Below are 17,201 nucleotides of genomic sequence, written 5' to 3'. Positions count from 1 at the left end.
GTTAAGATTTTCTCCAGGGAAAAGAAATCGGCCCAGCAAGATGCACAGAGCACCGTCACGACCACGCACACCGAAGGTCGCACACGACCCTTTCCCGTATAACAGACCCAGCCAGCCGCCGATCAGAAGCACAGCGCTCACTATTGTGTTAGCCCGGGCGGCGGAAGGACTGAGCCTCACTGCAACGTTAAAGAGTCCTTCTTTGTTCAGCCCCAGCCGGGGACGCAGGACGCGGTGTTCCTCCGCGCTCGCCGCGCAGTCCCTGCCCCCCCGCGGCTTTGGAGAGCTGCCATTCGGCACCGGAGTCGCTCCGCGCTCCCAGAATGCACCGGCAGTCCGCGGGAAACCAAAATGGCGAGGGGCTGTATTGAAGTGGGCTGTGTTTGAGGCCAGTGTAAGAAAGCTCATTCTACCCCCTACCCTCGTCTCCAAAGACCTCGGTTTGTGCGTGCATATGTGCCAGGTACCCGGTGGGGCAGGTGCCCAGTAAGTGCTCGGACTCGCAGGGGAAGCGCCCACGGGGACGGATTGGTTGTTTTTTCCTGTATGAAGCGGTTGGCACCACTGAAGTGACCGAATGAGGTGAGAGACCTTGGCCTGGGAACAGACTCTTCCGGAGGAGATGGGGGTGGGGGAGAAGGAGGAAGAAAGGAAGCATGTATAAAAGGGAAAGATGGAGGACCAAGGTGGGGGTGGGGGCTCCTGTATGTGGGTGCCTTTGCATTTATGTGTATATTGAAAAGAATGGATGAAGAGGAGTAGTCAGTTGAGTGTTGGAGAAAATAGGGACTAAAGGAGCAAGTAGGTCGTTGGGGGAGTCTGTTGGAGGAAGATGAAACGTTGAGACGGGGAAGCTGTGTTTGGAGGGCAGGAAGGAACCTGGGGGCGGGAGACGGTTGGAGGGGCAGGATGAACCTGGTGACGAGGGAGTGGGGAGCCGAGAGGAGGAGCCGTTGGGAAATGGGGGCTGAGGGAAATGTGGGGAGCAGAGTGGAGGGTTGCCTGGGACCTTAGCAGTGCGCAAAGGGAAGTAGCAGCTTGGAATCGGAGGGTGGTGAAATTGTATGGAATTGGAGTAAAGGGGTTCGAGTGTAGGTGCTGGTAAGGATAAGGGGAACACACTGAAGTGGAGGTGGAAGCACAACCTGAAAGCTTAAAGGGAAGAGGTGGAAGGGAAAGTGAGATGGGGGAGAGCTGGGTACCTTATATTTGGAACTCACCGAAAATCTGAGGCCTTTCTTCTGTTTAATTATACCTAACTCATACAATCTACAACTAGGATGTAGATTTGTATTGTATTCTTACAACTGAGGTAATTACGGCTTAAGGAATTTTAACTAATTTGCCAAGATTTGTTAACATATTTCGGTAGTGCCAGAACTCTAACTCTGACTGTGTTTTACTATCTGGTGTCCTTGGTTGCTTGAATTTTTCTTTGGAAGCATTTAGAGGGAACAGATGGATTTATCGGGGTGATCTGACAAACAGCAAGGGTTTGTGAACAATGGGAAAAGGCTTGTGGAATGTTACTCTATTCTTTAAAACATTTAACTTTGGTTAAAGATAGAAACCATGTAACCCTAACTTAAATGTGAAAACCTAGCTAGGCCTGTGTGTAATACATAGGAAAGCACCATGTGAGGTCAGTACAGAGCTAGAAATATGTAAATAGTACCTGATTTAATTTGACTCCAGAACCTCCGGTGGTAATAGTAGTTACTTTCTCCTTCAGGTCGATTCCATGTGACCCTGCTGTATACCTAGCCTATAAGGTGGTTTCAATTTCCATGCTTTCATTCTCTCTTGGGAATTCCTTTTTTTTTTTTTTTTTTGTCAGTAAATTTCAAAGATAGTTGAATGTAGAAGTAGTTAATGTGGATAAAATGTAATTAAATTCATTATAACCTTTTTAAGGTTTGAAAGTGCTTTAAAGGGAGTTGTTTTGACTGATGGCTTTAAGTGCCCGATAGTTTAGTTATAACTTGAGAGGGAATACAAAATGACTGTTGTTTTTCCAGATTCCTAAATATAAAAATGTATTTGAATTCACATTTTAAAATTAGTTCACCTGCAGTTTTTTAAAGTGCTAAAACTGTTCTAAGTATTTGAATTAAGAACGCACCTGCTTCCTGATACTACATTTATAATGTTAGTGGGTATTAACGGAAATGTGTGACTATCAGGATGAAATGCACACACAGTTTTAGAACTAGTTGTACAGAAATCATCTTGTTAAGCCTTTTTTCTAGATGACACAATTATATTTAATAGTTCTTTAAATTATCCCCGTTTCCTCAAAGCTCTGTTGGGAAAGACATTTTATTCTGTGTATTTTACTGTGGGTCATTAACTCTTTGATTTCATGGATTATAAATATTCCTTTTTGTGGGATCTTTTAAGGATAATTTGCTTTAATCATTTTTCAGCATAATCTCTACATCTGACTTGAAGAAACTGAGGAGTTGCTGTGACCAACATCTGTAGCTTGATGGTTCTGAAAGTAAAACTTAACTGCTGTTTTAGTTAGTCTACACTTTCATGAACGATCTTTGATGGCTAATATGTTTGTACTTTGTTTTCCCTGTTCTTCAGGAAAATTTGTTTATTGCTGTGAAATCCAGTATAACAATCCTAAATTGGAATGTAAAAGTTTCCCTGTGGATATTTCTTAGGTATTAGAGTGCTATCTAGTAGAAATTTCTCCAGTGATGGCAGTGTTCTATATCTGCTGTATCCAGTACAGTAGCCAGTAGCCACATGTGGGTATTGAACACTAGAAATGTTAACTAGTGAGACTAAGAACTGAATTTATAATTTAATTCATTAAAACTAAAATTTAAATGGCCATATGTAGCAGTGCTATTGTAATGGACGGCACAGTATTAGCGGTTATTGCATCCATGTATTGAGGAATTGTTACCTTCATTAACCATGGAAACCACAGGAATCCAAGGATGAGGAACTGCCGTAGAACTGAGGAAGTTCAGATTCTTTTTGTACATTTAAGATGAAGTATTCATTTTTACCATATACCATGTCTTCTGTCATATTTCTGTTTTCGTATAACATTGCAATAGAATAATGAAAGATAGTGACCTCTCTAGTCTTTTTAAAATATAAGATTCTGATTCCTGTGTCAAAAAACAACAAAAGATGGATATTAGTAATGTTTTGTTGTTTAAAAAAATTACTTTGTTTTTACACTTAGTTAAAAAAAACTTAAGGAATATTTCAAACATAATACAAAGTGAGCAGAATAGAATAATGAACTTTTATGTATCCATTCTTTTTTTTTTTTTTTTTGTAAAAAGAGACAGGGTCTTCCTCTGGCACCCAGGCTGGAGTGAAATAGTGCTATCATAACTCACTGTAGCCTCAAACTCCTGGGCTGAAGTGATCCTCCTGCCTTAGCCTGCCAAGTAGTTAGGACTACAGGTGCACACCACCACACCTGGCAAATTTTTAGTTTTTTTTGTAGGGATGGGATCTTACTGTGTTGCCCAGGCTGGTCATGAACTTCTGGCCTCTAGCAGTCCTCCTGCTGTGGCCTCCCAAAGTGTTGGGATTGAGCCACTGCGCCCAGCCCATTGTTTTTATTATTTTCAAAAGTTTTATTTTTAGGTAAAGTGTATATTGAAATGCACAAATCTTAACTGTACAGTTTTAAAATAAGTTTTATTGAGATATAATTTATATACTATAGTTGTATGTACATAATTGACATGCAACCTTTGAAAGTGTACAGTTGAGTGGTTTTTTTAGTATACTCACATGTGCAACCATCACCACTACCTAATTTCAGAACATTTTCATCACCCCAAAAAGAAAATCTTAATCCATTAACAGTCACTCCCCTTCACCCCTCCCCTATCTTCTGGCAACCACTAATTTACTTTCTGTGTCTATAGATTTGCCTGTTCTGGACATTTCATATAAATGGAGTAGTACAATATGTGGCCTTTTATGTCTGGCTTCCTTCATTTAGCATAACTGTGTTAGTCCATTCTTGCACTGCTATGAAGAAATACCTGAGACTGGGTAATTTATAAAGAAAATAATTTTGACTGGCTTACGGTTCCACAGGCTATACAGGAAGCATGACTGGGGAGGCCTCAGGAAACTTCCCCTCGGAGTGGCCCTCTTGAAGTGGCCAGAGCAGGAGGATTAGATGGGGGCAATGCCACACACTTTTAAACAACCAGAGAACTCAGTATCATGAGAACAGCAGGGGGGAAAATCTGCCTGCATGATCCAGTCATTTCCCACCAGGGCCTTCCTCCAATGTTGGGGATTACAGTTTGACAGGAGATTGGGCAGGAACACAAAATGCAAACTATATCATTAATGTTTTCAAGGTACAGCCATGTTGTAGCGTTTATAGTCACTTCATATATTTTTAGGACCAAATAATATTTCATTATATGAATATACCTTTTTTGTCTGCTCATCATTGATGGACATTTGGGTTGTTCCCACTTTTTGACTTTTATAAGTAATGCTTCAGTGATCATTCATGTATAAGGTTTGGGTGAACATGTTTTCGTTTCTCTTGGGTACACATATCTAGGAGTGAAATTGCTGGGTCAGATGATAACTCGGATTAATGTTTTGAGGAACTGCCAAACTGTTTTTCAAAGAGACTGCACCATTCTGCAATCTCACAAGCAATTATCTGCTGAGTGATTATCTCACCAGTTTATCCACATCCTCACTGATACTTGCTATAGTCTGTCTTTTGATTATAACCATTCTAGGGTTTGAATTGGTATTTCATTGTGGTTTTGATTTGCATTTCACTTATGGCTAATTATATTGAGGATCATGTACTTGTTGGCCATTTGTATACCTTTGGAGAACTGTCTATTTAAGTCTTTTACTCATTTAAAAAATGAGGCTTTTTTATTCTTGAGTTGTAAGAGTTTTTCACGTATTTTGGATACAAGTCTTTTATCAGATATGATTTGCAGACTTTTTTTTTTCCATCCTGTGGATTGTCTTTTCACTTTCTTGATGGTGTCCTTTTAAGCACAAATGTTTTTAATTTTGCTAAAGTTCAATTTATTCCTTTTTTTTTTTGCTTATGCTTTTGATACCATATCTAAAGAGCTTTATAGTTTTCGCTTTTACATTTAGTGTCTTTCATCTATTTTGAGTTAATTTTTTATATATGGTGTGAGGTAGGGGTCCAACTTCAGTGTTTTGCATGTGGATACCAGTTTTCTAGTACCATTTGTTCAAAAAACTAATTCTTTCATCATTGACTTGTGTTTGACAATCTTGTCAAAAATAAATTAACCATCCATGTAAAGGTTTGTTCCTGGATCACAGTTTTATTCCATTGATTTATGTGTTTGTACTTAGGACTGTACCATAACATTTTAATTACCATTACTTCATAGTAAGTTTTGAAATTGGGACGTGTGAGTCCTCAAGTTTTTTCTTTTTTAAAAACAATTTGGCTATTCTGGGCTCCTTTCACTTTTCCATGTAAATTTTAGGATTAATCTGTGAGTCTGTGCAAAAAACGCAGCTGGGATTTTGGTAGGTATTGTATTGAATCTATAGATTGATTTGGGAAGACTTGTCATTTTAATATTATTAACATGTATGAACATGGATGCCTTTCCAGTTACATAGATGTTATGTAATTTCTTTCTCTGACATTATGTAGTTTTCATTGTACAATTCTTGAATTTCTTCTGTTAAATTTATTCCTGAGCCAGGCACGGTAGTCCCAGCTACTTAGGAGGCTGAGGCAGGAGGATTGGGTAGGAGGATTGCTTGAGCCCAGGAGTTTGAGACTGCAGTGAACTATGAGAGCTATGATGTGCCACTGCACTCCAGCCTGGGTGACAAAGCAAGGCCCTGTCTCTAAAAATGTAAGTATTAAAAGAAATACTTTGAACATATAGAAACAAAGTAAACCATTTTCCTTGATAAGATAAAGCATCACTTTCTCCTGTCCTCATTTAATTTAAAGTTCTTATCGGTACTTGAACCCCTCTATTGATTCTCATTTCTGAGGATTTTTTGATAGCAGTTAAAGAATTCTCCCATAATCAGGGAGATAGAAGGGTAGTTTGTGAAGCACTTATCTAGTACTAAAAATACTTTTAAAATTTCAAAGCATTGTCATTATAATATAGTTATGGATCCTAATGACATTACCTTTCTTTTTTCTTTTTTTCCTTTTTTTTTTTTGAGATGGAGTCCAGGCAGTGGTGCCATCTCAGCTCACTGCAAGCTCTGCCTCCCGGGTTCGTGCCATTCTCCTGCCTCAGTCTCCCGAGTAGCTGGGACTACAGGTGTCCGACACCATGCCCGGCTAATTTTTTTGTATTTTTTAGTAGAGACGGGGTTTCACCATGTTGGCCAGGATGGTCTCGATCTCCTGACCTTGTGATCCGCCTGCCTTGGCCTCCCAAAGTGCTGGGATTATAGGGGTGAGCCACCACACCCTATTATTTTTTTCTTCATTAAAAGAGACAGGGTCTGTCTCTTGCCCAGCCTGGAGTGCAGTGGCATGATCATAGCTCACTGTACCCTCACACTCCCAGGCTCAAGTGATCCTTTCACCTCAGCCTCCTGCGTAGCTAGGACTACAGGTGCCTGCCACCACACCTGGCTGATTTTTAAAATATTCTGTAGCAACGGGGTCTTGGTATGTTGCCCATGCTAGTCTTGGACTCCTGGCCTCAAACAATCCTCCTGCCTTGGCCTCCTTAGGTGCTGGGATTACAGGCATGAGTCACTGGGCCTAGCCAGGGCCAACTTTTAGCGTCCATAGGTTCTATGGGTCATACTGCAAAACTTGAGTATCTGTGGATTTTGGTATCCTCAGGAGGTTCTGTGACCAGTGCCTTGTGGATACCAAGGGACAACTAAATAGCATATACATAAACTAGTAACACAGTCGTTTGTTATTAGTATTGTGTATTGTACCTAATGAGTATATGTGCAAGACTTTATGCTACTGGCAGTGCAGTAGGTTTGTTTTATACCAAGGTCACTGCAAACATGTTGTAAAGCATTGCATTACAGTGGTTACAAAGTCACTGAGTAATAGAAATTTTTCAGCTTCATTATAATCTTATGGGACCACTGTTGTATATGTAATCTGTGGTTGACCAAAATGTTACTGTGTAGCACATGACTATGCTTAGAAGGAAGGATCAGCTATGTAAATAATGAAGGAGGGGGCCGAGCTCATTGGCTTACACCTGTAATCCTAGCACTTTGGAGGCTAAGGTGGGCAGATCGCTTGAGGCCAGGAGTTTGAGACCAGTTGGGCCAACATGGTGAAACCCTGTCTCTACTAAAAACACAAAAAAATTAGCCAGGTGTGGTGGCGCACGTCTGTAATCCCAGCTACTCAGGAGGCTGAGGTTCACTTGAACCCAGGAGGCGGAGGCTGCAGTGAGCCGAGATTGCACCACTGCACTCTAGCCTGGGTGACAGAGTGAGACTCTGTCTCAAAAAAAAAAAAAAAGATGAGGAAGAAGGGCAATTTTGGTAGTAGGTACAATATGTATGAATGCCTTGGGTGGGAAAGATCTTGGTTTGTGAATAATCGATAGATAGCCCCAGGTGAATCTTGAGATGCAAAGACATATTCCTATGGGAGAAGAAAACAAATATATTGTATTTGACTTGTAGCATTATCAGCCTAGTAATTATGTTAGTTTCCCAGTTCTGTTGGTGTTTGAAGAACTATTTATAAAGTCCTTTTGTAGGCCGGGCGCGGTGGCTCAAGCCTGTAATCCCAGCACTTTGGGAGGCCGAGGCGGGCGGATCACAAGGTCAGGAGATCGAGACCAAAGTGAAACCCCGTCTCTACTAAAAATACAAAAAATTAGCCGGGCGCGGTGGCGGGCGCCTGTAGTCCCAGCTACTCAGGAGGCTGAGGCAGGAGAATGGCGGGAACCCGGGAGGCGGAGCTTGCAGTGAGCCGAGATCGCGCCACTGCACTCCAGCCTGGGCAACAGCGTGAGACTCCGTCTCAAAAAAAAAAAAAAAAAAAAAAAAGTCCTTTTGTATTTGTCTATATGAGACTCTTAAATACAGAGCTTTGAAAATGTATACTACAGTCAGCTGTCTTTGAACTTCTTCTTGTGTCAAAATTGGGCAGACAGCTACAGGTTGAATATCCCTTATTTGAAATGCTTGGGACCAGAAGGGTTTTGGATTTTAGACTTTTTCAGATTTTGGAAATTTGCATATACAAATAAGATGTCTTGGGGATGAGACCCAAGTTTAAACAGAAAATTAATTTATGTTTCATATACACGTTGTATGCTTAGTCTAAAGCTTGTTTTTTCCTTGGGGACACTGAATAAACTGTTGTGCCACTTGCGTTTTGACAACCTGTCACGAGGTCAGATGTGGAATTTTCCACATGGGGTCGATGCTTAGAAAGTTTCAGATTTTGAAGCATTTCAGATTTTGGACTTTTAGAATAGGGATGCTCAACTTGTATTGGTATCTGAGGACACTTAACAACCAAGTTGAACCATCTGTAGAAATGCATCATTTCATCACTGGTGGATGACTTCAGTTAGACCTATAAAAATGCCTTAGTGGCAAAATATACTGTGGACAAGAGGCTGGATAATGGCAGTGAATGGCCTGATTTCACCATTTGCTAAGTCTGAAAATATTCTTGGCCTTCCCCACAGTATGTGACCTTGGTTCGTAATTGGGACCCAAAAGTGACAAATATCTAGAATAACTTTGTCTCAGAAATAGTATCACTTAACTGGGGTTTACCATAGTAGAGCCAAGCATTACCTATCTTTCTTTACAACTTTAAGGAAGTAATTTTACTTCTGAGTTCCACATTTTTCATTTGTTAAACAGTAGTCTTCCCTTCCTATTTTATGGCATTATTGGGAGGAGAAAATTAGATATGAATGCTTTTGAGAAAGTTAAACGGTATAGTAAGATGAAGATATTTTCAAGCTCTTGTGATCCATGTACTCTACTACCTACCAAAGATCCAGTTCATACTTTCCTTTGTAGTAGTTGGAACTTTTAAAACTCTAGGGTACAGTTAGTGGCTTGCAGCAAGAGCCCCTCAGTGCTATTATTTCTTTCTCCTTGGTCTTAGGACCAGAGTCTGCAGGATTATAATGAAAACGCTGAACTTTCCAGTTCATCCTTGACTGAATTGTTAGTGGAGGCTAATTTTGTGTAGTGTAATCAACTTTATAAATTCTGGACTCGAACATGAATATATATACCTGTACTTAATTCACATTTTTCTGTGTTTTTTATGTGTATTATTGGCCTTGTTGGTTTTGGTGTTTTAAGTCTGTAGTTAACCTTTCTTTGTTATTCATTGTATATGTGAGATAATATCAAGGATTCCTTTTACACAAATAATTTAGATGGCTTTGGATATTGTGATGTAAAGATTTTACCGATTGTCATATTGGCTTTAAAAGAAATCAGGTATATTTTTGAAATCTATTACTGTTTCTAAATGTTTGGTATTTGCCATTTTCAAAATACTTGATATATTTGACAGTGTCATTTACAATTTTTTTTTTGAAATGGAATCTCACTTTCTTGCCCAGGCGTGAATGCAGTGATGCGATCTCAGCTCACTGCAACCTCTGCCTCCTGGGTTCAAGCAGTTCTCGTGTCTCAGCCACCCAAGTAGCTGGGATTACAGCTGTGTGCCAACGTGCCTGGCTAATTTTTGTGTTTTTTGGTAGAGATGGGGTTTCACCACATTGGCCAGGCTGGTATGGAACTCCTGACCTCAAGCGATCTGCCTGCCTCGGCCTACCAGTGTGGAGTGCTGGGATTACAGGCATGAGCCACCATACCCGACCTCATTTACAATTTTTTAAAAAAAACTTAAGATCTGTATTTTTTATAGTTTATAAAAGTATTTTTGTGATCACAGAAATACATGCTTTTGGTAGAAACACAAACATACAAAGGTGTTCTATAAAACTGACTTTTTATCATACATTTTAAGATATTTAAAAAATATTTTCTGTAATTTCATGAAGAGTACTAAAGCCACACTCACTGAAATTGTAAACACCTGTGTTCATTGTCTGACCTGTTAGGTGGTTAAGCTATTTTTAATTCTAGGGGGCTCAGGCTGAACTTGAGGTTGGGGAGGAGAATTTGCCTCTGCTTTTAGTTGCAATTTTCAAATGAGGTGAAATTAAGTACAATTTGTAAGGCTTTTTTGGCTTTTTAATTCTAGATAAATACATAAATAAATTTGGGGCTCTGTGTAATAGATTGTGCTTTTATAGGATAGTGATATTTGCTTGATAAATGGAGGATTTACTTACTAGTATGTGTATTGATAAATACGGACTTTGATTAGTGTATTCAAGAGAGATTTTTAAGTCCCTACTTTATGCCATACCTTGAAAAGTTTTAGAGTTCCAGTGATGAGCAAAATGTTTATTTTCAATTGTAATTCAAAATGCACGTTCCACTTGTTTACATGGAGTTATTAGACTGTAAATTTCTAGAAATTGATTCTGCCTTAAAAAAAAAAAAAAGAGAGAGATGGAGCCTCTCGAGTGCAGTGATGCAATCACAGCTCTCATAGTTCACTGTATCACTGTAGCTTTCGTACTCCTGGGCCTAGGCTATTGTCACACTTCAGCCTCCCAAGTAGTTGGGACTACACGCTCTCACCACTATGCCTGGCTTAATTTTTTCATTGTTTTAGAGATTGTGTGTGTGTGGGGGGTCTTGTTATGATGCCCAGGCTGGTCTTGAACTCCTAGCCTCAAGCGATATTCCTGTCTTAGCCTCCAAAGTATTAATAGCTTGATTGTACTTCTTTTTTTTTTTCTTTTTAAAGATGGAGTCTCACTGTATCACCCAGGCTGGAGTGCAGTGGCGCGATCTTGGCTTACTGCAACCTGTGCCTCCCGGGTTCAAGCGATTCTCCTGCCTTAGCCTCCAGAGTAGCTGGGATCACAGGTGTGCACCACCACGCCTGCCTAATTTTTTTTTTTTTTTTCAAGATGGAGTTTTGCTCTGTCCCCCAGACTGGAGTGCGATGGCATGATCTTGGCTCACTGCAAGCTCCGCCTCCCGGGTTCATGCCATACTCTTGCCTCAGCCTCCCCAGTAGCTGGGACTACAGTCGCCCGCCACCACACCTGGCTAATTTTTTGTGTTTTTAGTAGAGACGGGGTTTCACCGTGTTAGCCAGAATGGTCTCTATCTCCTGACCTCGTGATCCTCCCGCCTCGGCCTCCCAAAGTGCTGGGATTATAGGTGTGAGCCACCATACCTGGCCAATTTTTGTATTTTTAGTAGAGATGGGCGTTTCTCCATGTTGGCCAGGTGGGTCTCGAACTCCTGACCTCAGGTGATCTGCCCGCCTTGGCCTCCCAAAGTGTTGGGATTACACGCATGAGCCACCGTGGCTGGCCAATTTTTGTATTTTTAGTAGAGATGGGGATTTCTCTATGCTGGCCAGGCAGGTCTCAAACTCCTGACCTAAGGTGATCTGCCTGCCTTGGCCTCCCAAAGTGCTGGGATTAGAGGCATGAGCCACCGCGCCTGACTGATTGTACTTTTAATATATCTTTTACACAGAAGATTCAGGTTTAATCATCAGTTTATGAAAGTAAGAGAGTAGGATTGTTGGAATGTGAATATTCTTGGTTACGTTATTTTTGTCCCTAAAACTTTTTTGACCTTTTTGAGGAGCTGAACTTTTAGAATCAGCTAAACTCAGCCTATTAGACCTCACTTCTAAACCCCATGCAGTCTGGCGTTTGAAGTCAGTACTCATATGTGACATTTGAATCGTTATATTCAATAAACAGTTTTTATTACTCATTTTACTTAATCTGTCTGGTACATCTGGTATACTACTACTTAGTTGTATTTTCTCATTTTTTTGGTAATATTTTACTCTCTGGGTTATCTTTATATTTCTCTGGTGACTTCTTTTCCTCGGGATTCTTTTATAAAAAAGCATTTTTAATTTTGTATTTAAAACATTTTTAAAACTTGGCAATACAAGATCTTGCATGTTACCTAGACTAGTTCTCAAACTTCTGGCCTCAAGCAGTCCTCCCACTTCAACCTCCCAAAGTGCTGGGATTATAGGCGACAGCCACTATGTTTAGCCCCTCTGGAGTTGTTTGTCCATCTTTCAAATAAGAGTTTTCCAGAGATTCCTGTACTTACCTTTCATGAACCATTAACTCTTTGGTGGGGTGGAGATAGTGTACTGACAAGATTGCCAACGTTTCATTTTAGAAAGTAAGAATGTTTTAACCTATAATCCCAGCACTTTGGGAGGCCGAGACGGGCGGATCACGAGGTCAGGTGATCGAGACCTGGCTAACACGGTGAAACCCCGTCTCTACTAAAAAAATACAAAAAACTAGCTGGGTGAGGTGGCAGTCGCCTGTAGTCCCAGCTACTCCGGAGGCTGAGGCAGGAGAATGGCATAAACCCGGGAGGCGGAGCTTGCAGTGAGCTGAGATCCGGCCACTGCATTCCAGCCTGGGCGACAGAGCGAGACTCCGTCCCAAAAAGAAGAGAAAAGAAAAAAAAAAGAATGTTTTAAACTGTGACCGCCATTACTGCATAAAAGATACTTACATTTAAGAATATAAGAAGGATATGCCCTCAAAATACAGAGTGGTCTTTTAAGTCAACTAACTTAAATACTGAATACATTGTTCTTGCTTTTCTTACTTTGCTGTAGATCAGTACTGGTTTATGGACTTGAGTTGAGAACCACTGTTTTAAACAGTTGTTTCTTGAGCTATTTTAAGGAAAGGGAGTGTGGAGTTTCTGTTGTCTCATGTCAGAGAAAACTATAAAGTATTTCTTAACATATTAAAATCTCCAAGAAGTCCTTTTGTGAAAAGCCCCACAGTTTGCCTGGTTACTGGGATGTTTTCTTCTACTTTTTCTTTGATAATTTTCCCCCACCTTTTTTCTGTTTTCATACATTGGATGTCTTAGATTGAGCCTCTGGTTGTCTTAATCTGTTTTCTCTTATTACCTATCATTGTTTTTTTTTTCTCTTGAAATTTTTATTTTGGCTATAATTCTATTTCTCAGAGGTCATTATTTCATAGATGCAATATTTTCTCAGATCTCTGAGGATATTAATTGGTTATTGAAACAGTTTTTTCACATACCAACTATTAATGTTTTTTAGAACTAGTATTTCAGAGAATATCCTTTTGAAGCACTGTCATGGATGTTGATGTTACCAAGGGTTTGTCTTCACTGCTTTTATCATTTTCTGTCTTTTAAAAAGTAAATTTGGAATATTCAATGGCAAGCTACTTGCTAAGAGTTTAAAACATCAGATAATTTTGAAATTAAAAGGCTTTTTACCAAAACAATGTAGTTTCTTGTCTGTTTCCTCCACTCCTTCCCACTCCTAGAGGCAATAACTTTTAACTGTTAGCTAATTCTTTATATCTCTAAATAAAATCGCACTGCATTTAGATTCATCAATTTTATATTGTTTTATAATGTTAGATGAGAATGAATGAGGAGAGGAGTAAGGGGGTAAGCTTTCTCTATAAATATATTCTGTATAACATGTTAGATGAAACATAATGTTATAGAGAAAACTTTCTCTATAAACATAATGTTAGATGAGAAAGAAATTCATTGCTCCTCTCCTCATTCTTTCAATATAGTTATATAAAACACATAAACTGTTTTCATTTGTGAGTATATAAAAATTGTTTACATATGAAGAACCACATAGAATATGGTACCACAAAGTAGTTGTGAGGGTTAGTTAATGCTTGTAAAGAATTTAGAGGCCAGGTGTGGTGGCTCACACCTGTAATCCCAGCACTTTGGGAGGCCAAGGCGGGCAAATCACGAGGTCAGGAGATCGAGGTCATCCTGGCTTACATGGTGAAACCCCGTCTCTACCAAAAATACAAAAAATTAGCTGGGTGTGGTGGCACACGCCTGTAATCCCAGCTACTCGGGAGACTGAGGCAGGATAATTCCTTGAACCCGGGAAGCAGAGGTTGCAGTGAGCCAGCATTACGCCACTGCACTCCAGTCTGGAGCCAACATCATGCCACTGCACTCTAGTCTGGGTGACAGAGCGAGACTCTCAAAAAAAAAAAAAAAAAAAAAAAAAGAATTTAGAATAGTGTCAAACACTTGTTAGCTGTTATTTCTAGATTTACATTTTTTTCTTATACAACTATGTTTAAAAATTGCCTCATTAAAAAACAAAGTTTGCCTAGTTTTCTTTGAATGTTAAAATCTTCATGTATCTTCAGTTGTTCCACAAAATGTCTCACAGTGCACTTTTCCACAATGTCAATCTGTTATATAATTTATCAGTGCCGTTTATTTTGCTTAGAGATACCCTCCTGGAGATCTTCTGGAGTTCTGCTTTAATTTGGACTGGTTCTCTAGGCCTGCTGCATGGAAGTTGTTGGGGCTTTCCTTTACCATCATCCTGGGAATTCCTTTCTCTTCTCTTCTGTGTGACATACCTTGCATTCCATGCCTGCCTTTTATTTGGTTTACTCCCTCTGTTTAGCTTTATTAAGCTCAAATAAAGTGTGCTTGGGGGATAAATCCTTAAAGACTATATGGCTGAAAAAGTTCTAATTTTCACTCACACACACACACTCTCTCTTTTTTTAAAAATGCATTTTAGAGATAGGGTCTCTCTGTGTTGCCCAGGGTGGAGTGTGGTGGCTATTCACAGTCATGATCATAGTACACTACAGCCCTGAACTAGGCTCAAGCAATCCTCCTGCCTCAGCCTCTGGAGTAGCTGGAACTACATGAGTGTGCCACTGTTGCCCAGCTTTACTTACTCTTTTTAGTCCCTTGATCGATAATTTGGCTGGTTATAAAGTTGATTTTCACCCAGAATTTATTTTTCACTCAGATAAGTGAATACTTCACTGTCCTCTGACTTGTAATATTGCTATAATGATTATTATTCTCAGTCCCTTGTTAGTTGCCCTTTTATCTCTTTTTCAGTGTAGTATCTTTATCCTTGTTTTTCTTGAAACAAGTCTTTTTTATTCAGTTTGCTGGACACTTGTGGCCTTTTCAATCTGGTTACTTCTGTCTTTCAGTACTGGGATGTTTTCTTCTACTTTGATAATTTTTTCTCCACTGTTTTTCTGTTTTCACGTGTGGCTATTTCTGCTTGATCCTCTGATTTTCTTAATCTGTTTTCTCTTATTTTCTATCTTTGTTATATAAGGTGAATACTTTTGTAATCACCCCAGGGTCAAAAATGGAACGTTGCCAGCTAATGCGGAAACCCACATTGCAACCCTTTCATCTCCCAGATAATCTCCATCCTGACTTTTATGGTGATTATTTTTTCTTTGTAGTCTTATTATTCAGATGTGCATTTTGAAGATTATAGTTTATTTTGCTAGTTTCAAAATACATGTTTTAAGATTTTTTTCAATTACAGGTTCTATCTTAGATCTTGCCTCTTTTTTTCTGTGCAGTTTATTTGTGGGAGAAACCAGGTCATTTGTCATGTACATTTCCTAACCTGTATTTTGCTGTTGCATCCCCATTGTGTAGTTGAACATGTTTCTCTGCATTTACTGTAAATTGATGTCTAGATCTAAACATGTTTCTCTGCATTTACTGTAAATTGATGTCTAGATCTAGAGGCTTACCAGGTTCAGGTTTGCCTTTTTGGGGGTGGGGTGGGCAAGACTATTTCACATGTGCTGTGTGTTGTCCCGTCAGAAAGCATGTAATGTTTCTCTTGCTGTGGTCTTAGCAGCTACTCATGCTCAGTGCATAGATCTGTTTATTCATTAGATGTTGCAAAATGGTGATTTAAAACATTCATTTTCTTTTTCATTTATTGGCTTGAATATATTTATAGAGAAAATTTACCTCTATTTTCAGCTGGCGCCTTACCTATTCCCCTCTCTGTGCCTTGTATTTCCCTTGATTCAATTCCTTGAAAGAATAAACGTTCCATATTCTGATGGGATGTACAGGGTAGGAGATGTGACTTGGGGATTCCAAGTGTCTTTTTTTTTTTTTTTTTTTTTTTGAGACATGGTCTTGCTCTGTTATCCAGGCTGGAATGGAGTGGCTGAATTATATAGCTCACTGTGATTATAGCTCACTGCCGCCTCAAACTCCTGGGCTCAAGGGATCCTCCCACGTAAGTGTTCTGAGTAGCTGAGAAGCTGGGACTACAGGTGCATGCCACCATGCCTGAGTAATTAAAAAAAATTTTTTTTGTAGTGGTGGGGTCTCCTTATTGACCAGGCTGGTTGCGAACTTCTTGCCTCAAGTGATCCTCGTCTGGCTTCCAAGTGTCCTTTTACACCAACTTCTACGTATTTCTCCATTCTTTTTAATTGTATTTTATTTTTGAGATGGAGTTTAGCTCTTGTTGCCGAGGCTGGAATGCAATGGTGCAATCTTGGCCCACTGCAACCTCTGCCTCCTGGGTTCAAGCGATTCTCCTGCCTCAGCCTCCCAAGTAGCTGGGATTACAGGAATCCACCACTATGTCCAGCTAATTTTTATATTTTTAGTAGAGACTGGATTTCACCATGTTGGCCAGGATGGTCTCGAACTCCTGACCACAAGTGATCCGCCCACATTGGCCTCCCAAAGTACTGACTGGGATTACAGGCGTGAGCTACCCTGCCTATTTCTCCATTCTTTTTTTTTGAGACGGAGTCTCGCTCTGTCGCCCAGGCTGGAGTGCAGTGGTGTGATCTCAGCTCAGTGCAACATCCACCTCCCGGGTTCAAGCGATTCTTCTGCTTCAGCCTCCCGAGTAGCTGGGACTTCAGGTGCACGTCACCACACCCAGCTAATTCTTGTATTTTTAGTGAGATGGGGTTTCACCATATTGGCCAGGCTGGTCTTAAACTCCTGACCTTGTGATCCGCCTGCTTTGGCCTCCCAAAGTGCTGGGATTGCAGGCGTGAGCCAGTGCACCCGGTCTATTTCTCCATTCTTAATGCTCCCACTTGACCTCTGTCTTTTGAGTCTTGTGTCAACAATTCTTTAGTCTTTTGAGGTTCTGCAGAGCAATGGATTTACTTCTTATTCCTCATTGTTCTTTCAGCTGACACTTATGTTTAATTTTCTTCCTTATTTTACAAGCATTCATTCTTCCATCTGCCTTCCGTCTTCATATATTGTGATTTAGAATTTCACATGTAACGTGAACGTGGAACATGTATGGTTGAAGA

General features: G+C 40.0%; 1 protein-coding gene across 5 annotated transcripts in view; it reads left to right on the top strand.

Moving 5' to 3' along the window:
- Positions 1 to 330: 330 nt before the first annotated feature.
- Positions 331 to 17,201, top strand: part of MTF2 (metal response element binding transcription factor 2) — a 59,218-nt gene continuing 42,347 nt past the window's right edge. For all 5 annotated transcript variants that reach the window (XM_001101470.5, XM_002801651.3, XM_077952975.1 and 2 more), the window contains exon 1: positions 331 to 582. Coding sequence is in view for 2 of the 5 variants with exons in the window: in XM_001101103.5 (XP_001101103.2) it covers positions 578 to 582 (5 nt within the window). In the remaining 3 variants the exon portion in view is untranslated. The remainder of the gene's footprint in view (positions 583 to 17,201) is intronic.

Source organism: Macaca mulatta, chromosome 1 (genome assembly GCF_049350105.2).
Source record: "Macaca mulatta isolate MMU2019108-1 chromosome 1, T2T-MMU8v2.0, whole genome shotgun sequence".
Lineage (NCBI taxonomy): Eukaryota > Metazoa > Chordata > Mammalia > Primates > Cercopithecidae > Macaca > Macaca mulatta.
This window is presented reverse-complemented; position numbering and strand designations above follow the sequence as displayed.